The sequence below is a fragment of the Camelus ferus genome, chromosome 10 (genome assembly GCF_009834535.1).
Source record: "Camelus ferus isolate YT-003-E chromosome 10, BCGSAC_Cfer_1.0, whole genome shotgun sequence".
Lineage (NCBI taxonomy): Eukaryota > Metazoa > Chordata > Mammalia > Artiodactyla > Camelidae > Camelus > Camelus ferus.
This window is the reverse complement of record NC_045705.1, coordinates 51,356,099-51,380,444: the sequence shown is the minus strand read 5'-3', so window position 1 is coordinate 51,380,444 and position 24,346 is coordinate 51,356,099. Positions and strand designations below refer to the sequence as shown.

Below are 24,346 nucleotides of genomic sequence, written 5' to 3'. Positions count from 1 at the left end.
GGGAGACGGTGAGTTGATGTCCCAGAGGATGTTGATGTCCCGTGTCCTGTTTTAACGGCCCCTACATTAGCTCACAGTGAAGGATGCCCTTTTCAGGTTTGCTTCTCAGGACGTGGATGCTGTTGGCAGTGGTTGATTTCGGGTGCCTCTGAGTGGAGTTTGTAGGGCGTGGGTCTGGGTAGCAATGAGTGTGATGACGAGTGCCTCCAGGCAGATGGTGTAGATACAAGTGGGTATCAGTCAGGTCGCGTGAGCTCTGGATGGAACAGGCATGATCAAGCTGCGGATGGAATCAGTTACAAAGGTGTGGAGATCGGTGACAGCAACTGGGTGTCAGGGTGTCAATGGATGAAATAATAAGAGCTAAGACTTTATAGCATTTATTCTGTACCTGTCTCTGTTCTAAGTGTTTTACACAAATTTACTCACCTACTTTCCACAACAACCCCGTAAAAGGTATAACATTAGTCTCCCTGGTTTTTAAGGGGAGGAAATGAAGGCACAGAGAGGTCAAGGAGCCACCCAAGATCATCCAGCTAGTAAACGGCAGGGCTGGGGCTTGAACTTGGGCTGTCTGGCTCCAGAGTCCATGCTCTTGGTCCTTCTGCTCTACACTAGGGATACGGTGGAGCAGTGGAGGTGTGAGTGGGTGGCCGCAGGGGCACTCTGGATTGTGGCAGGAAGTGGAGGTGATGGACAGGTGGAATGCATGGAGGATGTTGCTGGGGATGGAAGCCTGGACAGGTACAGGAGGGTGGTCCCATGTGGACTGACTGAGGGTTGTGCTGGGCAAGTGCTTCTCAAACTTCAGCAGGGCATCAGAATCACCTGGAGCGCTTGTTCAAGCCTAGATGGTTTCTGATTCAGGACGCTCATGTGGGGCTTTAGAATTGCTTGTCTAAGCAACAAGATGGGGCTTCTGCTGTAGGCAAGTGTCACTGCTAAGAGCCTAAGCAGGAGGGGACAGCTTTGGGAGGTGAAGGAGGTGACTTCAGGAGAGGGCAGTTCGGTCTGAAGCCCAGCGGATGGTGCTCCGGTGGCCCGTGAGCAATCCCGATTTCTCAGGATGGAGAGCTGAGTCTCTCTGAGACTCTGGAGGTGGCGCCTGGTGTGGGAGAGGCAAGAGGGAACCTTCTCTCTGGAGGTGGCACCGCAGTCAGGGTGCCCTTCTCGCCGCCCTGGGCCTCCTAGAGAAAGCTGGCAACTTGCACAACAAGCTCCCCCAGTCTGCAGGGGCTTAAAGTCTCCTTTCTCAGGGATATGGAGCAGGGAGGGCCAACAGGTACATCACTTTGGCTACAAGAACCCCAAGTTCAGGGGAGCCAGGCCCGAATCTCCACCGAGCACCAAATGACTGCCAAACCCTTTTCTTAATCAATAGTAGTTTATTGTCAGTTATAAATATTTTTCCACGTGTCCCCTATTTACAGTTGCAAAATAGTTTTTGATATGACACCCTCACCCACCATTCAGCATCTTTCTATAAACTCCATGAAAATTGAATAGGAAATAAAGAGCTCTTTGGGGGGCCCACTAACTTGGTTCCCCAGACTCCAAACAACCCCACATGGACAGCAGGCAATGTTGCAGCAGGTGCTACACAGTAGCAAAGGGCAGGGGGGCAGGGGTGGGGGCCGCTCCCAGCAGGGTCAGGATGCCAGGCTCCTCAGGACGTTGGTGATGCTCCAGTGCTGGCCGGAGCACCTCTGCAGCACCAGCTGGAAGCCGAACTCCGAGTCGCTGTCCTCCTGCAGCTCTAGACAGCGCTTGGACTTGCGGTTCTGGATGGGGCCTCCCTAGGAGCCGGGGTGGAGAGTGGGGTCAGAGGGCGTCGGGGATCCTCAGGCCTAGTGGCTGGTGGGGACTGTTTGTGTGTGCAGCTGCCTGGGAGCTCTGGGGTCAGCATTCCCACGAAGCCTGAGGCTCCCCGTTCTCAAGGTGCTGCTCTCCTCCCTAAGACTGAACTTGTGCCTCAGTTTTCTTCATAGAGTCTGAGTTCTCTGCTGGGACAGACACCCCACCCAACCCCAGCTTCCGTCTCCCTGACTGGTTTGCTCCTACAGCACCTGCCCTGCTGGCTGGGCCCTGCTCCCCATAACCGTGGGGCCTGTCCCCCAAATCCTAGTTCCCTAGGACCATCCCATGATTGGCCTGAATTTGAGCATCACGAGAGGCCCAGGACCTCCTGCTTTGAGCGTCCCCATACTGGACCTCTTGAGTCATCAGTGCTGGCCTCCACCAAACCCAGGCTCCTAGATACCGTCTTAAGGCACTGGGCTCCCTTGGCCCTGGATATGCATGGTTTCCCTCCGTGCTACTGATGTCCCAGAATGTTCTGCAGCCATAGATACTCGGTTCATGCCCAAAGCCCCTTGAAAGAAGGGGTGTTCTGCTTCCCAATGCAGCCCTACAGCAGCAAAGATAAACCCCCCAATTTTGTTTTTAGTGAGATCCTTGCAGGCCTTAGACACTCTAGGGCTGCTGGTTGGCACCTGGGCATCAGCCTGGACTGCTTGAGCGTCTCTGAGTTACACCAAAGACGTGTTCAACTGGGCTTTGGCTTCCCACGCAGGCAGGTTCTTGTAAGTGGGGCCCCTGTAGCTTAATGGTACTTGAGTATATGGTGAAAGTCACCTTTCCCCAGAATACTCTCCTCTGGTGTTTCCCATCTCAGCAATAACCAGGCATCTCTACTGACACCTCTGCTTTCTCCCCAGCATCTGATCAGGTACCGACTCCTGCCAATCCCACCTCCCTCCTGCCTTATGATTGTCTTCTTATCCTGATCCCATCACACCTGCCCTGATTCGGGTCACTGTCCTCTGTCACCTGGACAATGGCATCAGCCTCCTAACTGTCCCCCCTTCCCCCTCCAGAAGCAGGACGCTGCAGTCCACGCACAGCTGTGCCTGTGCCCGTCCCAGTGAACCGCACACTGAGACAGGGGGATGCACACCTCTTCTGTAAGGAAGTCATCCCCTGTCTGCCACTACCATCCCTGTGACGACCACTGAGACTCAGTTCTCATATCTGCCAAAGACACTGACAGTATCTACCACATGCCTGCCACCCACCGATCCCGTGCCCAGGTGGGTATCTGGCAGAACTGTGTGCACCAATCCTGAAACACAATTGTAAAAGCTTCAACCTGGAAACAATGCAGACGTCCAGCCATAGTAGAATGGATAAATAATGTGGTTATTCACAGAACAGGATGCTACTCAGCATTAAAAATGAGCAAACCAGAGCTCCACTCAATAAGGATAAATCTCACAAATACCATGCTGGCAAAAGAAGCCAGACAAAGAATCCATACGCAATTCTACTTAAATATTTCCAAACAGGCAGAATAAGACCACAGTATGAGAGTCAGGAGAGGGGTTACCTTGGGGAAGAGGGAGTGGGAAAATGATGGACAGGAGGCAAAGGGGGGCTTCTTGGGGGGTTGGGATTGTGCTATTTCCTGGCCTGGATGGTAGTTACATAGATACTGGCTTTGTTTGAAATTACTGAGTTGAACATTTATTTTTGTATGTATCTTTGCATGTTCCTTTATGCATATGTGTTATTCTTCAACTAAAAAAATTTAAAACAAAAATCCAGCTCCTTGAGAAAGGGTTTTGAGTGTGGCTGAAGGAGGCAGGGAGTGAGGAGCTGGGTGGCAGAGTGGGGATCAGGAGTCTATTTATGTGTGTGGGGGGGCTGGGGAGGTGTGGGATGCCCAATTTCCCATGTGTGGGAGACGTCCTGGGGGCCACAGACCTCCTCAGAAGCACCCGAGTGAGTATAGCAGCCCCTCCCCCAACACCCCAACCCAGCATCTCCCCTGAGCAGAGCAGGGACTCGCGGCTCCCAAGAGCAGAGACAGCAGAACAAAGGAGGACAGAGATGGCTGCTCCTCTGGGGCCCACAGATGCAGCCTGAGAGAAGCCTGCAGGCTCAGGCCCTGAGGGGACAGAGGAAAGGCTGGCCCCCAGTCGAGGGCTCAGAAAGGACCCGGGCGTCCCCACGCTGGGGGAGACTTGGAAGGCCGACCTTCTCGTCCTCACCTGTAAATAGACCGGCCTCGATGCTTCAGCTCAGCAGGGGCCCCAGGCCCAGGCACCAGCCCTCCGGGCTGAGCACTCTTCCCTGGGCCGCACTGTCTCCGGAGCATTCTCCTCCACTGACTCAAATCCTTGTCTTGGGGGCACCCAGCCAGGCGCCCCAGGCCATGCCCTCTGGTTTCCACACCGGGGGCGGCTCCTGTTTCTCCACCTCCTCCCTTCCCACAGGGACAGCTGAGGCCCGGGTCCCCCAGTTCTGCGCTTTACCGGGGGAAACATTCACAGTTCCTTGTGGGACACTTTGGTAGAATTTTTCCATCCTGGTTGCCCTCCTTTGGACAAACGCCACTTGTTCTGTGTCCCTCAGAACTGACCACGGAGCAGAGGGCCACTACCTCATTTCCCCTGGATGAGAGGCTCCTTCAACATTGCCCAGGATTCTGCACTTTTGCTGGCCATACCACGCTCCTGAACCCCAATGGGATGACTGCAGAGTCCATCCCCAGAAGCTGTGGTCCACCTTGGGTCCCCACCTGTCCCTCAAAGGCTGGACTTGTAAACCGAGAGGCATCACTTGTGACTCTTGCTCTAAGCAAGGCCACCACGTCACTCCACCAGGCCCAGGTTCCTACGGCTTCTGTCTCTATGGTCTGGGCACTTGGCCACTCACACCCAGGATGGGCTGTGTCACTGGTGCTTCTTTAGTGGGCCCGGGGCCAGCCTCCCCTGACCCTCCAACATCCCTGGCAACTCAGTGGTGTGTCCTACCTGTTTTGCTGGAGTAGAGCTCAGGCAGCGTGGGAATGAACCAGCCCAGCTCTCTAACCACCAAAGTCTGCTGGCAATTTGGATGGTGAGACGGAAAGGGGAGAGGGCTGAATTAAGATCCTTTTCTGGTTGCTTTTCTGGCTGTGTGGCCTGGGGCAAGATGCCCTGGCCTTCTGGTTGCATTGTCTCTAGGGCCAGATAATAATTTCTGTCCTGATTACTGGAGGATAAGCTGCAGGACTGATGGGCAACCCCTTTATCAGCTATAAAATAACAAACGGATGTCAGGCTATTACAGTATCAGGAGGAGAGCTCTAGAAAAAGTGCACAGCAGGCAGAAAGAGGGGCCAGGCCGAGTGCCCCGTCCACTCCGCTGAAGATGCTGACTGCTCAGATATCCTCAAGGCCGGCCAGCTCGGGCCAGGCCTTGCCAACAGCGAAGCTGCTTCACTGACCCCAGACTGCTGAAGCTGGGAGAAATCTGTCCAGAACAGAAGTTGCCACAGCCCCCTCCTTTCCCACCAGCCTCTCAGGCACATCGTAAGCCTTCCATGGGGGCACTGTGCCAAGGCCGAGAGAGGGAGAGGGCAGAGGTCTCGGAGAAGTGAAGTGTCCCTTCAGAGACTCGCGTACAACATTTCCCAGGCCCTGCCCTGGCCCAGCCGTGCCCTCGGCTCCCTAGAGACAGGAAGTGCGGCCACCCCGCGGCAGACACAGCCTGTGTGGCCTCCGGGAAAGATGTGGAAGAAATGGAGTGAGGCTGAGAGCACGGCTGTGGAGGAGACAACCTCAGTGAGAGTGCCTGGGCCTGTGGTGAGGGTGGAGTATGAGGCCGGGGAGCTCCCTCCCTGGACTCTCTGAGAGGAGAGTCTTCTAGAAGAGAGTGGTAGGGCCGCCTTGGAGGCCTCACTGAGCCGAGCCTTGGTATATGTCTTGAGACGTATCTGGGGTATGGAGAGGGGGCCAGCCCACCCTTTGGTGCTAGAGCCACACTGGCCATGGCCAGTCTCCCTCCCATCCTCCTCCTGGGATCTCAGCCTCAGTCACTGAACAAACTCTGGGCTCTCACCCTCTCTCTGGGCAAATTCCATTCCCGAGGTTGCCAAGGAGGCTTCCTTTCCCCGACTTCCTTCACCAGTCCCTCCCTGGTGAGCTCCGCACTCCTGGGTTACTGTCTGTACCTCTGCCTGCAGGCTCTGCACCGGAGATCAAAGTATTTAAGGCTTATCTACCACGTCCCCAGCACTGTGTCAGGTGCTTCACACACTCGGTCTCACAGATTCCTCACTGAGGGGTGCAGATAATAATTATCCCCATTTTGTAGACTTGGAGGCTGAGGCTCGGAGAGGTGGGGTCGCACAGTCAGTCAGTGGGAGAACTAGGCTGGGAGTCCAGGAGTCTGTCCCCTTCACTGTTCCTCCCTAGGATGAGCAGCCAGGCCCTCCCTACTGTTTATCCATCCCCATGCCGGTCTCAAGGGAGTGGACTTGCCGGAGAGCTGCTGGTGCCCTACTGCCTAGGCTGGGGGAAGGTCATCTGGACGAGCCTCAGGGGCTCTGGGGAGCCAGTTGGGTCCAGTTCTTTTGTGTGCTCTCTGCAGACATGATTCATCCATCTATCCATCCATCCAGTATATAATGAGTGCCTGCCACGAGCCAGGAACGGTTCCCGGCCTCCGAGCTACATCAGTGACTAAATAGGAGAAGATCTTCGTTTTTGTGTCTTCTAGGAAGGGGAGCAGACAGTAAATTCTACAGTGTTAGAAGGGGCTTGGGCTGGGCACAAAAGTGTAGAGCAGTGCTGCGGACTGACTGTGTCCCCTTCAAATTCACGTATCAAAGCCCTGATCCCCAGTGTGATGGGAGGTGGGGCCTTTGGGAGGTAGTTAGTCATGAGGGTGGAGCCCTCGTGGTGGGATTAGTGCCCTTAGCAGAAGACACACAGGAGGGTTGATCTCTTTCTCTGTCATGTGAGGACACAGTGAGAAGGTGGCCGTATGAAAACCAGGAGGAGGGCTCTCACCAGACACCAGGTCTGTGGGCACCTTGATCTTGTACTTCCCAGCCTTTGGAACAACTAAATGCTTGTTGTTCAAGCTTCCCTGTCTCTGGTCTTGTTACAGCAGCCTGGATGGACTCGGACAAGCAGGGTGCGAGGGTTTGGGAGCGGTGGTGAGCAGGAGACAGATGATCCTCAATGAGGAGGTGAGAGCCGGGCAAAGATGTGAGGGAGGAGAGGAGGAGCCCAGGGTGTACCTGGGGGGGTCGGGGTAGGAGATGGGGCCCAAGAGGGGAGGGAGGGGCAGGCTGTGTGAACGGACTTAGGCTGTTCATCTGGTGCCAGGACCAACCACTACAGGGTCTGACTGACATGCGCACTGGGTCCCTGGCTGCTGTGTGATGCAGAAGAGTGTGGGAGGAAGGAAGGAAGCAAGGACACCTGTTAGCAGGGTCTTGTCCTCACACATCTCTGGGCTGGATGCAGAGCCCCAGACCAGCCCCGCCCTCAGTGGAGGGCGCAGTTGCTTGGTTTACCAGTCCAGTCATCTAAATTACTCGTGTAATACAACTACAGGATCTGGAAACACACAATACTTTTAATTAAAGAATTTAAATAAGGGCAATTAAACCTGGCAGGAGAGATGCCACAGCACACAGAGAGCTTAATTGGAACGGAAACCAAGTTAAGTATGGAAGCAGGGTTAAAAAAAAAGAAAGCTGAATGTATAGAGTTAAGAAGGCTAATAATAATTCCTAGAGCTGGGTTCCCAGCCCGCAGCCTAGCTCCGTCTCCTTCTGAGCCTCTCTGGAGTGGAGACTAGAAAGGGCATCAGAGGCAGGATGAGAAGAAGCAAGGAACTCTGCCCCCAGCCTTGCCTCTGGCTCTCCCTGGCCGTGACCCTGGCAAGTGGCTAAGCCACCCTGGGCTTCAGTCTTCTTGTTTGCAAAAGGCACTGGAGCATTGTGAGGCACTCAGACGTGGAGCACTGACCCTGTGCATGGCGGGGCACGTGGAGTTGTGGTCCGTGAGCCCCTTGGGCTGAGGCATCGAGGCGCTGACCCCAGATTGCACAGACATGCACCTCCCCTCCACCTGTGTCCCCAGGTGTGTCTGTGGCAGGTAGAGGTGGGACAGTGAGCACTGGACTGACCTGCCCAGTTCCTCTTGGGGATGTGAGCGGGGTAAATGGATTCAACAGTCCCTGGAGGGCTTGTTAGACCCTAGATCACTGAATCTGCCTTTTTAAGTTCCCGAATGTCACAGCTGCTGGTGGTGCTGGTCCCGGGACCACACTCAAGCAAACCGTTATCCTCTCTCGGGAAAGGCTGGGGCCCGGCTTGCCACTTGCACTCACCACCCTGAGGTGGAGCATCCGGAGCTGCTGGGCTGAGCTCAGGCTGGTCTCACGTTTGCACTCAAGGTGTTTTCGAGGAGGTTGGGTGCAGATTGAATCCTGTATTCCAAAAACTGCTTATTTCTGCTTCCTGTTCTAATTAATTTTCTGTGGGCAAGTGGCCCAGTGGGTCTTTGACTTTAAGCACAGTGGGCTCGGGAGCTTCCAGGTTATGCAGTTAGTGATTAGTAATCAAATAGTACAAAGCACGGGCGGGATGTTAGTATTCGTTAAAGAAACCCTGAGATTGAGTCTTTTTTGTAGAGTACAGTGGTCTTTCTGTATAATGAATATTCAACACTTGGTTTATTCAAAAAGTGCTTTGGTGTTTGTCCTTCTTAGAGGAGACTCACCTGGGCCTGAGTGAGAGTCCGCCTGGGATTTGCTGTGAGGTCTGTTGGACTGAAAATGGGCTAACGGCAATGTCAAGGGCAAAAGGAAAGGTGAAGGGGGTTATGGAGACAGCAGGACTGCTGGAGGGAGTCTGCGGAGGAAGCAGCCAGTGCACAGACACCTACAACCGGCTTGGCAGGGAGACGCCTGCCCCAAACTCCCACTGCAGCCAGGCCCTGGTTTTCTAGAGGCAAGACAAAAGCTCCATGGCGTGATGGTTTAAAGCATGGGCCTGAGAGGCACAATTCCCAGCTTTGACCTTGGACAAATGACTTAATCTCTCTGGGCCTCAGTTTCCTCATCTGTAGAATGAGGATGATAAAGCACCTGTCAGCAATGTCATGAGGGATAAATATTATTTAGACAGCAGTTACAGTAGTACCTGGCATGTGGTTAGCCTCATATAAATGTTTGAGAAATAAAATTTAAAATCTCACCCAGGTCTGAGTAGTGAGGCCCTGAGCCATCACACCTGGTCCTGACTCCTGCTGTCTGTGGGCTGAGCAGGGGAAGAGGGACATGCTGACTGCCATGAACTGAAAATAACTAAGAAAGCATTCAGGGCCTAAACAAAGCCTTGTCAGTCCCTCAAAACTGGACAGTTCCACACTTGCCCCTCCTATGACGTGAAAATGAAAAGCTGCTTTATTACAGAGCCATAATGAAACGCCCGATTATAGTCTTTTCTTCTCAGTACAAAAGGTTGGACTTCCTGACAGTGCCTGGGGATGGGAGCGGGAGAAAGTCAAGGCCTCCTCCTCCTTGCAAGCTGGGAAATTCTTTGGCAGAATCAGTGGTGCTCCCTGGGAAATGGACTCTGCAAGTAAGTTCTTTCTTGAGTGGGTTATTCATCTTGCATCAAATTATCAAATTGGACCACATGGATCAGAGCCAGTGGTCCCTGGATGGGCAGGCTCGGCTCTGCACTCAGCCCTCTTCCAGGCAGTCTCCCCAGGCCCTCGAAAATCTCTTCTCTCCTGACCTGAATGGTCCTCTCTCCTGTTATCCTCGATGTCCCCCATTTGGAAGTGCATGAGCTCTGTGCATGGGGCAGGGGTGGGAGGACTGCCCACGGGTGGGAACGCTGCCCTATGTGCCCTCGGACTTCTGGATGGACCTTTCCACCAAAGAACCCAACGGCCAATGGGAGTGATGGTCCACTCCAGAGTCTGCGGCAGCATGAAATATGGTCTCAACACCCTGACATTTCATCAAAGCCTCCTTTTTAAAATCAATATTCACACAAATTGCTACTCCCCTTCATGTAGCCTGCATACTTGCTTTAGTAAAAACCATTTCCACCCCCTCTCCCCCAAATCTGAAGTTACAGGAAGAGTAACTTGGAGAAGCCAGGGGCTTCATGCATGTCTGTGTATTGCGGCTGGGATGCGATACCACCTAAATGTTTTCCTGTAGGGATTTTCCGACTAAGCAGGGCCCTTTGAATGTTACGTTCAAATGTCCTTGAAATAGTCTAGTTCAATTAGGTTTTTTTGACATGCATGCACGTGCCAAGGACAGTCATTGAGGGTACGGTTTCTTCATCTTTGGGTCTCCTACAAACCTAGCTCGAGACCTGGTATGCAGGATATTGGTGTTAATTGGGAATTTTTAAAAGGACTCCTTCATTTGATCGGCAGCACCCTGGGTGTCTTCTGTTGTAGGCTTTCTGATAGGTCCCGGAGACGCTAGAAGGGTAAGATACAACCCTGCCCTCCAGTCTGTTGGCTGATGGGAGAGAGAATCACAGATGAGCAACTCCGTGGAGTGGGGCAAGGAAGCCCCTCATACCAGGAGTCCAGCTTATCTTCAAGTTCACGGTGCTTTCTAGAAAGGCTTCCAGGTGGAAAAAGCCCTTCTCAGGGCATGCTAACTTCAGGAGCTTCAGATGACAGGATTTAGGGGTTGGCAAGCCCTTAAAACCATCCAGTCCGACTCCACTTAGAGCTGAAGCACCTTTGATGGCCGGTGCAGTGGTCCTCTGAGCCTGCCCCTTCCTTGACTGGCCAACCTCATGGCCAGACATCTCTGACCAGGAGAAAACTGCTCTGTGAGTTGTCCTTGAATCTCTCCCCAGCTGGTCCTCCCTCAGCCACATAGGACAAGCCTGCTTTCTTTTGCCTAGAGAAGCCCTTCAGATATTTGAAGGCAGAGATCAGGTACTCCTGAGGTCTTTCTGGGCAAACAGTCTCCGTTCCTTCAACTACGCACTCAAATAGATGGCCTTTAAGGAAGTTAGACTTTAGAAGACATCATAATAGCCCTCCTCGGGCACGAATCTCTTCAATAGTATCTTGGAGAGAAGATTCCGGTATTTGCATAACCATTCAAAGTAAGGGGGACGAGGGGATGGTGAGGTGGGTGGGCGTTTCTTCACCACTGAGAGGCAGTCCATTGCTTTGCTTGACAGGTGTCCTGCCCCAAAGTTCTCCTCTGCACTGACCTGACAGCTGCTTCCTCCCTCTCCTCCCATTGGTCCGGGGGTCATTGACTAATTGCCTCTTTCACTAACACAAATCCCAGAATCCCCACCCCCACCCCTCTCAGTATGCATGGTACTTGGGGAAGATTAAAGTTTTATACTTAATGCATATGAATTTATAATCCCAGTACATAGTTTAGGAAACTCTTTAATCCTGGAGGGGTCACAAATCAGAAGAATCATGAAGGAACAACTACCACTTGTAACATTAATGAAGTCCCATCATGTGTTGACGTGGGAAATGGATGTCCACTGACTTCTTCAAACCCAGAGTCTGGGGTGGTCCTGGCTTCATAATCTCCCCTCACAGCTACCTCCATTTAATCTGTCACTACTTCCAATAGACTGCTGAAATGTCTCTCAAAGTCCTCCCCAACAGCTGCCTGGCCCCACAGACCCAGAGCAACCAAGTTTATCCCTTTTCTCACAGGGAATGATGGGACAGGCCTCTACTTTCTCCCCTGTCTTCAATCCACCTTGTAGTCTGCTGCTGGAAGGATTCAGACCCCACCATAGTAATCCACTGCTTGAGAACCATATATATATGGATATATATGCTTTTTCATTATAGGTTAGTACAAGCTGTTGAATATGCTGTACACCAGAAACTAACACAATGCTGTAAATCAACTGTACTTCAATTAAAAAATAAAACAATTAAAAAATAAAAATTCTACACCTTAAAAAAAAAAAAAAAAAGAACCTCCCTCAGTTCCTCCCTTTGCTTTTAAGTTGAAGTCCAGACTCCTTGGTACAACTTTCAACAATCATTATCTGCCCTAAACTGACTCATGTCTGATCTCTCTCATGTCCTGTTCAACATTCTAAATTCCACCCATATCGACACTGAATTTCTATTCCTTGTACGTGCTCTGCTTTTTCTTGCCTTTGCCCGTGAGGAACCTCTACATGGGATGTTCTCCCTTTCTACGCCTGGGGACTACCCTACAACTTTCAAGATCCAGATCAAACAGGCCTTGAATGTGAAGCTATCCCTGAGTTGTGTAGACAGAGCCCATCACCCTGGGCTCCTGGAATATGATACCCCCTCCCCTCATGTCTGCTGTCATCCTTCAGTTTTGTTATGTGTTTACATTCCCATGAGCTCCTCCAGGGCAGAGGCCCTGTCTGATTCATATCTGCAGCCCTCCTGCCCAACCCCTGTGCTCAATAAATGTTTGATGAATGACTGAAGGAAAGAATGTTCATCATTGGAAAATTGCTCATCAGAGCCCTGTACATCAGTGTTGCCAAGAGATGTTTTCATCAAATGTGGTTTCTCAGTGTCAGTATCGGATGCTGTTCTGGTTCATCCCATAAAGCACTGGAAATTCAGAAGAGCTTGCAGGGGTGAGAGGAAAGGCATTTTATTTGTTAAACAGAAAATCAGGCTAGGAGATGGAACACTGAGATATGCAAATGCCTATGTTCTTTGTAGGAGAATCTGAGAGAATCGTACTAGATTATTTTGAAATTAATTCAGCCTGAGTGTCTGTGGAGTTTAAATGCAGCCCTCAGGAGAGTAAATAATGCAGACTGTGAAACTGAAAAGGAGATTTGAAACGCACCAGTAAAATCTTTCAGCCCAACTTCTGCACCAGCACATTTTAGTTAGTAGGAGCCCCATGTAATTTGCAATGATTAAAACCTGTTGCAAGAAAATTAGCCCAAGCAATGACTTTAAATCACTTAAGAGGCTCCCAGCTCTCTGGCCTCATCAACAGTAGCTCCTAACCAGTGAGGGCTTGGGGACAGATTCCAGGTCGCTTGATAAATACTGATCATTTTGCATTCAATTTCAAAAATGTCACCTACATTAATTTTTAAATACCAAGCAAGAGTGGCTGCTCTGGGTTTGCAAATTAGGAATTTAAAAATATTACCTCCAAACAGTTCCCCTTGGTGGAAGGATCAAAGAGGCCACTGTCAAAGCAATCTGGGAGTTTTAATTCAATATACATGTAAGGAACTGGAAACTGCCCAGTCCCCAGGGCTCTCCATGCCCACGTGGCCTGCTTTGTTTTTGTCCCTTCAAGCAGGGATTGTGCAGGCTGCTTGTTTAAAGCCATATGCTGAGATAAATGAATGAAGCAGCTGGATTTAGGAGGAATGTTCCTTGACCTGCCCTGGTCAGGGATGGGCAGATGACGTGAGGACCAGCCAGGGGCACCCAGGCACCTGGATCCGGGCATGTGTGGGAAGGCTGTCTGTCTGCGAGGGCTGGAAAGGAGTCAGGTGTACCCATGTGTGGGGCTAGGAAGGCAGAGCAGCCTGGGTTTGAATTTAGCCAGCCTGTTTGAACTCTAGCTCCATGGCTCCCCCACCATGTGATCTTGGCCAGATGACCTAATCTCATTTTTTCATCTTTGAAATGGAGCTGCTACGCTTATTAACATCAAACTGCAGGAGGCTGGACACAGGGGCCAAAGCCCCACAGACAGACGGAGCTCTGTTCCCCTGGTGATTTTGAAGCTCCTGGGAGGAACGAGACCTCTGAAGGGACCAGGGAGTCTATTTTAGTTCAGGATCACTCATATCTGGTGACACAAAGTCCTCAGAGTGGCAGGTTCTTGGTTGGGCTGTGATCTCCGGGGGCTATTCCAGGACAGCCCGGGTCCTCTCCCCCTCCCTCTTCCAGTGTGCTCGTCCATTACAGGACTCCCAGCCACACCTGTCCACCTGTCTGGTGCACCCCACCAAACACTGGGCTCCTTGGGGCAGCCCCTGACCCTGCCTTGAGAGGAGATTCTGGTGGCCAGGCCAGGAAAGGTCATGGAGACCCCAGGGTCACAGAGAAGAAGGAAGAAACGGCTAAACTTTCAAACTGCATTTCAGCCTCCTGGTATCTCTTCTTCTTGCCTCTCTCCCTCTTCTAGAATCTCTCCTTCCCACTCAGCCCCAAGATCCCGGCCACTAGGGGCTTTCCAAATCCCAGACCTAAACGCATCAGTCCCGTTGCGCAGCTTCACCTCCCACAGGCCCAGTTGCCCTCCAGGCTCATCTCCTGCTATGCCCCACCATGCCCTCATCCAGCCACACCCGACTGTCCGCAGCTTCCCGCACGTGAACTGGGTGTGACGCCCCACAGCCTGCACACGTGCTGCTGTTCCTGCCCCCTGGAATGCCCTTCACTACTTCTATCTGGAGCAGACTCCTACGCCTACCTCAAGGGCCACATTACGTACCATCTCCTCTGAAGAGCCACCAGCCCTGCCCCAACCCGCTGGCACCACCTTCCTACATGGTGTCACTCAGCCCCTAGGAGCAAGCCGAACTCAGGGGCACAACAGGCCTGGCTGAAGGCAGCAGAGAGTGGCCTGATGTAAGCCCTGCACAGGCCCTCTAGAAGGTCCCCGTCTCACCAGCCACGTCAGCCCCACTCCCCATGGCCACAGGCTGCTGCCCTCCCGGGCCCCGGCCCTCTCCCCGACGCCCCGTCCCCTGTGCCGCTGCTGCTCTGGGGCCGGGTGCTTACCTGAGAGAACTGCCAGTGCAGCTTCATCCTCTTGGCTTTGGCGTAGCTGCACTCGATAAGCCGTGGCCGGCTGTTGACGTCCACCAGACACCGGTTGTCGTCGTCATCGACCGTGGGGCTCAGGATGCCCACGTGGATCTGCTGACTGCTCGTGTAGTACACATTCTGGGGGTGGAGGGAGAATGAGGTCAAATGCTAAGGACTAGCGAGGTGGGGAGGGTCCGAGGGGCTTCCCCCCGGGCACCTGGCAAAGACACCACAAGCCAGAGGCCTGCAAATGATTTTCCACTGCAACAGACGCTAGAGACCCTTTTACATTATGATTCAGTACAGCATCTGGTCCACACGTACAACTGAAACAAAATGTTCAGGAAAGCAAACTTAGCATTCCAATACGCAATGCACTGAATTTTCTATTTTATTCTTTCTTTGAAAAACATTGGTCATAACCTTTTAAATAGATTTCACCATCCACAGTTTAAAAAACACTGCTTGAATCCATTATTTGCAGGCTTGCTGACTTCTTTCCTCCATAAATATTCTGTGCAAGATATCATGCTTGGCTGGTAGCTAAAGAGCAGAAGACCCAGGCCACGCCTTAGGGAGCGCAGAGTCTTAGAGACGGGAGATGTGTTACAGGTAATTTCCATCCCTGTGAAGGCTGTGTAGAGCAGGAGTTGGCAACTTTTTCTTAAAGGGCCAGATGGCAAATATCTGGGGCTTTGCAGTGTGTTGTGAGGTCCCCAAGTCCACCCCCGGGTTCGAGGATGGGCTAGGACTCACGAGACTCAGCCAATAGTTGCACTCACAGCTATGGTATATCACAGAGAAAGATTACAAATCAAATCAGCAAAGGGAAAAGGCACGTGAGGCAAAGTCTGGAGGAAACCAGGCGCCAGCTTCCAAGGGTCCTCTCCCACCAGACACAGAGAACACACAGGCTTCCCCAGGATGGAGCTGAGATGACGCTTGTGAATTGTTACCTACCAGGGAAGCTCTTAGAGACTCAGCACCCAGTCTTTTTATTGGGTGCTGGTCATGTAATGGGCCTCTGGCTGGTACATACCCAGATCCCAGACTTCTAGGAGGAAAGCTGGTGTACAGCATAAACCATATTATTTGTATAATCAGTTTGGTCACAGTGAGCCTATCTTACCCTCTGTAGGAATGGTGGGAACCTTCTTGAAATCCAGGTTCCCAGATGCTAGTCAAGGGCTGACCTTGTAAGCAGGTCTTTCAAAGGAGAGCAATCAGGCTGCTGTTCTTTTGGTTTTGTTTTGTTTTTTTTTTTTTGCACAGAGGGTCAGTCTGAAAACTCAACTCTGTGGTTGTAGTGCAAATGCACAGACAATACAAAAATGAATGACTATGTCCCATTAACACTTTATTTACAAAGATCGGGGCTGGTTCTGGTCTAGAGGAAAAACCATAGGACCCTTGGACTTCAGAGTTTTCAGTTACTTCCCCCAGCTTCAAACAGTGGTTCCCAACAAGGGCTCTGAGTGGCCAGTCACAGGGTCTGTGAGCTCTTGTCCTCTGTTACCAAAGAAATTAACACCCCCACCTATGATTTGGTCGTAGGGGCAAATCAAGATTTCTCTGCTTTAGGTTAGAACTCAGGGCAGGTCTTGTTGTCTTGATCTATTCAAAACCTCTCACTGGTAAGTATTTTTGATTAATTCCAAATGGTAAAAGGAAGTACTTCTTGGCTTTTGTAAAAGAGGATGGTTGACAAGGACTTTTAAAACATGGGTGCAGGGCATAAAAGGGACTGTGTAGTGAGAAAGGCAGTGCAGGGGAGGACAGTAAATAAGGGTGGTCCTTTGGGGGCACATGCTCTCTGACCCTCAGAAGTCCAGGGAAGGGTCAGAGAGGCAGGCACCCTTTGGACATAAGAAGAACTCCAGGCCAGGGTATTGGTCAAGGGAGAGGAATCCAGAGAGGATGTAATAAAGGCAGGATAATGGTGTGGGTATGGGGTAAGGGAGCCACAGGGATAGTATAGTTCCCTGGGATAGTAGCATGGAGCTGCTACCACCACTGGGCCCAAAGAGATGAGGAGAGAGCAGGTACCAGAACCTGTAAGAGCAAAGTTATGTAGAGAGTGTTGACTTGCGAACAGCTTCAGGGACGGAGAGGGTTGGGGGTGGTGGTGAGAGGTGGTTAATAAATGTCCCGGCATCACCCTCCCTTCACTCCATTCTTCTGCTGGGTCAGCCCACTGGAGGAACCCAGCTAGAAGCCAGAGAACATGGGAGCCCATGGAAACATTCCATAAAGTCAGCCTCACAGGGTAGAAGGAAAAGGATGGAGAGTGGATCTCGAGAGGCAAATGGAAGACTCATTACAGCTGGGATCTGCTCTCCAAGGTAACCTTACAAGCTACCAGGCTTGGTAAATCCATGGAAATGGACAGCAAAACTACTCAGGTGGCTGATTCTTCCCATAAAAGAGGTGAAGGATCATAGTGACCAAAGTTCTGAGCAGAGGCCAAATAAGGAATGCTTGGCTTCAGTGTGGAAATGTGACCAGAACACAGAGGCAAGGGGAGCCTATTCAATACGTAAATTGGGTAAGAACTGGGTGGGCTTTTCATCAGAATCTTAAAACTGTCAAGTGTGTGCCCTGGATTTCCAGTTCTCTACCAAGGAAAGCTGATGACTGCTGTGGATTCCAGTTTAACAGCACTAAAGAAGAATTTGATGGCTGGTATGATTTAGGAAATTAAATAGATGCAGACAGACATCTCATCCATCCATCCATCATCCAAAGACAAGTATTCTCTAAGTTAGGTTCTGAGGATACAGAGATGAGAAAGCCATGGTTCCCTGTCCTGGACGATCCAACAGCCAAATTGGGGAAACTAACATATCAGGAAATATTGGTCTTAGAAACTCACTACCTCCAGAAAGCCTTCCCTGAGCCTCTCTGCAAAGATGCACAGCTGCCAATGTGCCCTTGGGTTAAACGCACCATGCTCTCTCCCCAAGACAGAGTGTAGCTCTCAGGCACCCGGCGTGCCAGGACCTGGATTTCCTGAGGCTCCAGAGTGTGGACTGCCAGACAAGGAGAGCCAGGGAGCCAGTCACTGCTACCCGTTCCTTCATCCCTGTCAGCGGGGCCTGGCTCCCACCACCAGGGTGGGCTCCTCAGACACAAGAGGCTGCCCAGGTGATAGCCGAAATCAGTTTTATCCACTTAGCTGCTCTGAAGTGGTCGGGGGAGATGCTGAGAGACATGTGCACTTACTGGTACGGCTGTCATCAGAGCTGCTGATTGCTCCAAAGTCTGGGAAAACCATAATAAGGACAGACAGTTGTTTGTTATTTAAAAAGCAAACAACAAAGTGCATCTTGGATGGGGTAACCACGAAGCCGGTCAGATTACAGGGTGATTCGGCAAAGAGGAGCCTCTGAAGTTGTCACTTGGACACCTCAGAAGCCCAGCCAGTGGTGGATTGAATCAGTAAGTGGCCTGAGCACAGAAGAGGGGAACAGTTTTGTACAAGGCACCCTACTTTTAGTGCCTGCAGGCCCAGCTATGCTTTCTGAACAATGGGGAACCTGGAGGTTTAACAAGAAACGACTTAGAATTGTGGTTCACACTAAGGGGCAGTCTTGCCCCTCAGAGTACATTTGGCAACGTCTGGAGACATTTTCGGTCGGCAGGATGGGGCTGGGGGAAGGCTGCTACTGGTATCCAGTGGGTGGAGGTCAGCGACGCCACTTAACACCCTACAGCCTACAGGACAGTCCCTCACAGCAAACAATTATCCAGTCCCCAAAGGTCAAGAGCGCTGCCATTGAGAACGCTTGCCTTGGACTGCTACTGATGCAAGCTGAAACATTTTTAGCTCTTACTGTGGGCCAGACATGAAGTTACTTTATCCCAGCGAATCCTAATAACAACCCTATGAAGCAGGTGCTACCATTATCCCCATCCTGTGGATGAGAAAACTGAGGCACAAAGAGATTAAGACCTTGTCCAAAGTTGCACAGCTGGAGAACAGTAGCTGAGATTTAAACTGAGGCGGTCTGACAACAGAGCTGCACCTGTGACCGCTCGCCTCACTCGCCTCCCTCCCTACGGTCACTCCAGCTCCAGGGGCCAGGCCGGAGGGGGAGAGGCTGGCTTGGAAGCTTCCGCTGGGATCCCTTCGAGCCGTGAGGGGGCCTGGACTAAGGGAGCAGCCGAGGGCTGGAGGAGCCTTAACTAAAAGGCCTGTGACACGAGATGGGACAAAGGGCTAAGGCGGCAACACCCCTCCTGTAACTCACGTCAGAGGTGGAAGGCGAGCTGTTACGCCATTTGTGGATGTTTTACAAACCCCTGGGGCATAGAAATGACACCCCTGACCCCTCAGCCCTCCTCAGCTGCAAGCGATTGCTTCAGCTCACTCTCCTCTCAGCCCCCATGGCCCAGCAGGGCGACAAACCCACTCCTGGCGTTTCATTCTGGTGCTTGAGAGAGAGGACAATCACCAGCAAGGTAAAAGGACAAACTGTCAGTATCTCAGGCTCACGGGGCTTTTCCTCTCCCCAGGCCGGGGGTCAGGAGTGAGGACTAGCAGCTGAGCTGGATGGCCAGCCGGGGAGCCCCGAGTGCCCCCGGCTGCACACTCCCATCCTCGGGGCCGCGGAGCCACGGCTGGGCAAAGACCCCCAGGCTGGAGGCTCCCCTCGGTCCGGTCCGTCATCTCATCTCCCAGACAAGCAAGGCCCCCTGCCCTGCAGGAGGCAGGCAGGCTCCCGGCCGGCCCGGTGCACTTCTCTTCCTGGGAGGCTTGGAGGTGGGGCCTGCCTCTGTCAGAGACCGAGGTAGTGCCTTCCACAGGCCCCAGCCCTCACTGCATCCAACATCGCCTCACTGACAAACAGCCACTGGGGGTGGAAACACTTCAGGAAGGGAAGGGTGAGAAGGCAACAAACATTTTATAGACCTTCCACACCGGTGCTCACCTTCAGCTGTGAGGATGAAGAAACTGAGGCTAAGAGGGTTTTAGAGACCTTGCCAGGTACACAGGCAGCTGCTCTCTCCCTCCCAGACGAGGGGAGGTTCCAAGGAAGGCTGAGATCTTGGAAGTTTGGGGTCTTCATTCCACAACTGGGACCAAGCAGCCCAGGTGGTCCTCCCCTCAGCCTGGCAAGAACTGGGGAACCACCTCCCAGCAGCCCCAAACCCTTGGCTCAGGCAGAGGAACAAGGCTCCCCGGGGGCCAACCAGAGCTCATCCCTCAGAACCAGCAAGGGAACTACCGGGTCATTCCCACCAGATAGTTCACACCGAGACCCAGGGGCTCCAAGAAGGGGTCTCGGGGGCTCCGGTGGGTGGGGTTCTAGGGCCCTCTGCCCACCCCAACCTGGGCAGATCTTTTTTGGTCTTCCTTTTATTTGGCCTTCACATAGCATTTTACTTGAACAAAAGGTTATGAAGAACTTACAAAACAGTTTGAAAACCACTGCTCTGAGGCACGAGGCCTTTGTCCAGAAGGAGGGACACTAACGCCTAGTAAACCTTCATCTGCTTAAACCCCACCAACTGGAATTTGTAAACATTTGGGTGGGTAGCTTTACCTTCCTGTCTCCACCTCCCTCAGACCCCCCAGGCCCTCCGTTCTTTAATACGGCCGATTTACACATTTTTCAACCATTCAGTCCCCTCTTCTACCCAGACTCCTGTACCAGCATCTTGGCCTCTACGGGAATTCTAGGACCCTCCCCAGGCTGAGCAGAGGCTGAGATAAGGGAATCGTGTGGTGGGCAGGGGGAGAGGGGAGGAGAGCCACCCAGCAAATCAGGAACGTGGAGCAAAATGGGGTCGGTTCAGTTACCTAATCACACATTTCCAAGGTACAACGGAAGTGCCAGCTTTCTTTCAAACCATGGCGTGTGGATTTTGAGCGGGTTTATTTCCTCCATTACGCCATGTTTCCTTGGCAACACTGCGGGCCTACTGAGTAAGAGCCCTTGAAAAACGAGGTATAGTGGAGACAGAGGCACCAAGTTTCAGGCGATGCCGCGGCACTGGTGGTATTCGGCTAAATCCTTCCTCGGCCTGGAGCGTGGTGAGGGGTGGAAGGGGGAGAGCCCTAGGGAAATACTCTTTACAGAGAGAAAACAACTATTCTCAGCGCGCTGTTAGGGGACAAGTGATGCAGGGTGAAGTGGGGTCTCTGTGGTCATTTCTTTGGATGCTTGGAGGGGATCTGTACCCTAAGGGATTGTTGCAGCCCAACCAAGAATTAAGACCTCAGCTCTCTGCAGGGGTGGGAATCACACTAGGGGAGTGACACAGCTGAGGGGTTGAAAATCACACCTAATGGGGTGATTACACAGGGTTAAAATGGTGGGGGCAGGGGGGAGTTGGCAAAGATCACTGATGGGAGAACCAAACTGTGGGCTAAAGGGTGGGCTTCCTGGAGGCCGGGGTGTGCACTGGGAGAGGAGAAAGATCTATGAGCAGATGAAATGGGAGAGGACAGAGGAATCAAAGGGACACAGTCCTAAATGCAGGCAAGCTCAGGCAGTGCTCGCCTTGGCTGCTTGTTAGAATCACCTGAGGAGCTTCAAAAACTAAATCAGTCTTGGGGGCGGGGCCTGGGCATGGGGATTTAGCCCAGGTGATTCCAGGTGGATTCAAGGTAGAAAACTGGGTGTATCAAGGGGAGGGGAGGAAATGCAGGGACAGCACCTGCTACTGCCAGGCTTCTCAGCCTTCCTCTCATCACGGCGGGGCAGGCATGATCCAGCTACGGGGTGTTGTTCATAAGACTCTGAGGAAGGCGGCTGAGGGGCTAGGAAACACCACTGCTCTGGACATTGATTCTCAAAGGGCGGTGCCAGCACCACCTGGGAACTTGTTAGGAACGTACATTTCTGAGCCCAGCCCCAGAGCTGCAAAATCAGAAACTCTCGAGGGCAGAACTTGGGAATCCGTGTCTCCCCGAGCCCTCCAGGCAAGTCCGATGTACGAACGTTTGAGAGCTGCTGGTCCAGGAGAAAGGTGGCCTGGTCGGCTTCCAAGCCAGGTGACCTGGGTCTCCCCTCGGCACACCCACCCTCACTCCCTAGCTGGGAGCCACTCGGAGCCTCGATTCCCTGACCTGTAAAATGCAGTTGTGAGGATTAAAATCCTGGGAGCCCTTAGTCTGACCACAGGGACTGCAGGGCAGGAACAGGACAGGCAGGGGCAGAGGGTGAGGAGACACCCAGCGGTGGGGGGAGCTGCTGTTCCAGTCGCCCTGACTCAGTGGCCCTCATCCCTGTGGCCCCCTCCCTGAGCCTGCCCTGCCAGTGGGCCTGAGGGGAAGGATTCACGGATACAGCAGGCAGGGTGCGGGCATGATGGGGGTCGGGGGAGAAGGAGCAGAGCCTTGCTTTATTAAATTTCAATTTCGAGTGGTGATGGTGACATCCGCCATGTGGGCTAGAAATGGGCTGTCTGTCCTATTTACCAAGAATGAGCTGCTGGCCCCGCCACAGACAGGGCAGGCTGATTTAAGGGTTTGGTTACTGGTCATTAACCCCTTGACCCAGAGGTTAGTTACTGTGCTGAGGACCGCAGGGCACTGATGCTAAATCAGGAACGAAGGCGAGTTATTTCCAAAATGATCTTATATTCACTAAGCACGGAACCAGGGGAATCTAGGGAACAGAAACACTTAGAAACATTCTGTCTGCCCTAACCACGAAGGGCAGACACGTGCAAAGCAAGGTGCCTAGCTCAGACTCCCCACAGTGAGCTTGTTTCCCTGGGGCAGCTAAGCACAGGAACCCCCGGCCCAGGTCTGCAGCTGGCACCCAGCCCCTAGTCAGCAGTCCATCCAGTTTAATTCAGCAAACACTCCTTCATGCCCCCGAGGGCGTGGGCCTGAGCTAGGGACAGGGAAGCAGAGAGGAGCCACGCAGGGCTTCCCTCAGGAGTGCTCAGCCTGTGGGGGAGACAGCCATGCTGAAAAGTCTGGAAAGAACAGCCTCCTTAGCGCAGACCAAGAGGAGGCAGGCAGAGCTGGGGTGACAAACTCTCCCCGGGGCTGGCCCAGTGAGGGAGGAGTTTTGAGATCAGCCTGGGAGGAGAGCAGTTTGCCCAGATAACTGACAAGGGCAGGGGACCTCGGGCAAAGGACGAGGATAAGCTAAGTCACAGGGGCTCGGCACTGCATGGCCAGTTAGGGAAGATGGGGCTGGAGAAGCAGCTTGGGAGCTGCAGAGTTTGGACTGCACCCTGCCGGTCACGGGGAGCTGGGACCTCAGATTAACCAGCCCTCCATTTGTCAGCACATCTGAGGGGTCCTCAGAGTCTTCTGAGTCAAAGACATTCAAGGGGCCTGGAAGTGAGCTGGGGTTAGAGGTGACTCCGGCTGCTCGGCAGGCCTGCCTGGAAGAGCATGGCCGTGGGCCTGCAGGGCAGCCGCGAGAGGAGTTGAGCTTTGGGCAGAGGTGTGGTCTCCGGACGTAACACTGAGCAGAAAAGTCTAAGGTATGACTTCTGCCTCCCACTGTGCACCTGAACTGGGCAGCCGGGGAAGCAGCCGTGGGCACTACTGCCGGGCTCTGAAAGCCTGACTTGGATGCCTAGTGCCTGTTTTCATGTTTCTCTCCAGGCTTGTGCCCGCAGCATGGGTGTCATCGCTCTTCCACTGCCTGCGGGTTGTGTGCGGCCCAGCCAGCCCCAGCAGCAGCCCTCATCCCCCGCCTCGCGCTGTCTTCTCTCCCTGTGACTGCTGGTGTCTCCCGGGCCCAGTGCGTCCCTGTGAGCGCCTCTGCCTCAGGAGAGAGACAGGTAACAGGGGTCACCCTGGGCTTCCCACAGGGAAACCAGTGAGAGTCCAGAGACAGACCAGAAATGACGGCTACAGGATTCTTGATGCTGAGAGTTTTCTTTGCTTTCTTGTGACAGCATCTTGCCTCGCCCTGGCCATATGGGCAGGCCTGTCCCACAGGCTGGCCAATCAGAGTGCCCCGTTGCCTTGGCCCAGGATTAGTTCCAGGATGGGCATGTGACCCAGTCTGGGCCAATAAGAGTCCTCCCTGGATTTGTGTGTGTGTGTGTGTGTGTGTGTGTGTGTGTGTGTGTGTGTGTGTGTGTGATCAAGCTGGAAGCCTCTAAGTCAGGTAAATCAGGGAAACCCATTCCCTCTTTACTATAAAATAGACTAAGTTTACACATAAAGGGAACCCCAATATTGTTTTTTTTCTTTGTAAAAAAACTGTTTTTGTTTGTTTGGGTTTTTGGGATGGGGGAGATAATTAGGTTTATTTATTTATTTATTCTTTAATGGAGGCAAATGGATTGAACCCAGGATCTCGGGCATGCTAAGCACACACTCTACCACTGAGCTATACCCTCCCCCCAGGCCCCAATTTTGGAAGGTGCTGCTCCAAACCCTTCCTAGCTGTGTCTGCTCATCTACCACAAGCTCCCTCTACTCCCTGACAAACAGCTAAGATGAGGCACACGATGTGCACTGAGAAAGGTGCACCCTGACATTCCTCTTTTCAAAACACAACAGTCTGCTGACTCTGCATCCGCCTGTGACCGTCAGTGCACGCTCCTAATGCCTCTAACAGATGGATTCCCTGCCCTGTCCCGCGGGGCCGCCCCGGTGCTTCCCTCCAGTCTCAGCCGACACGTCCCAGCATCGTTCGTGTCAGACTCGGCCACGTGTCTTTAACCAATGGAACGTGAGCAGGAGAGATGCATGTCGTTTCCAGTCAGAAGCCTTAAGAGGAAGCAGGTGATCTGCCACATCTCTTTTTGCTCTCTGCCTCTGGACTGGTCGTGTCCCA

General features: G+C 52.7%; 2 protein-coding genes across 9 annotated transcripts in view; one reads left to right on the top strand and one right to left on the bottom strand.

Annotated features, from left to right (window-relative positions):
- The window catches only part of LOC116666442, a 176,545-nt gene that overhangs the window by 134,592 nt on the left and 17,607 nt on the right, over window positions 1–24,346 (top strand). For 3 of the 8 annotated variants that reach the window (XR_004323292.1, XM_032489020.1, XM_032489019.1), the window contains exons 3-5: window positions 6,937–7,018; window positions 9,296–9,424; window positions 23,161–23,339. Coding sequence is in view for 5 of the 8 variants with exons in the window: in XM_032489020.1 (XP_032344911.1) it covers window positions 6,937–7,018; window positions 9,296–9,424; window positions 23,161–23,277 (328 nt within the window). In the remaining 3 variants the exon portion in view is untranslated. Of the gene's footprint in view, window positions 1–6,936; window positions 7,019–9,295; window positions 9,636–11,513; window positions 11,947–11,982; window positions 13,311–23,160; window positions 23,340–24,346 lie in introns of those variants that run through there. The other 5 variants (XR_004323293.1, XR_004323294.1, XM_032489017.1 and 2 more) reach the window with 4 other exon arrangements.
- GALNT18 (polypeptide N-acetylgalactosaminyltransferase 18) overlaps window positions 1,366–24,346 on the bottom strand; it is a 313,674-nt gene continuing 290,693 nt past the window's right edge. Inside the window, exons 10-11 of the mRNA XM_032489016.1 lie at window positions 14,559–14,723; window positions 1,366–1,796 (exon numbers count right to left, since the gene is read on the bottom strand). Coding sequence (XP_032344907.1) covers window positions 1,650–1,796; window positions 14,559–14,723 — 312 coding nt within the window. The 3' untranslated portion in view covers window positions 1,366–1,649. The remainder of the gene's footprint in view (window positions 1,797–14,558; window positions 14,724–24,346) is intronic.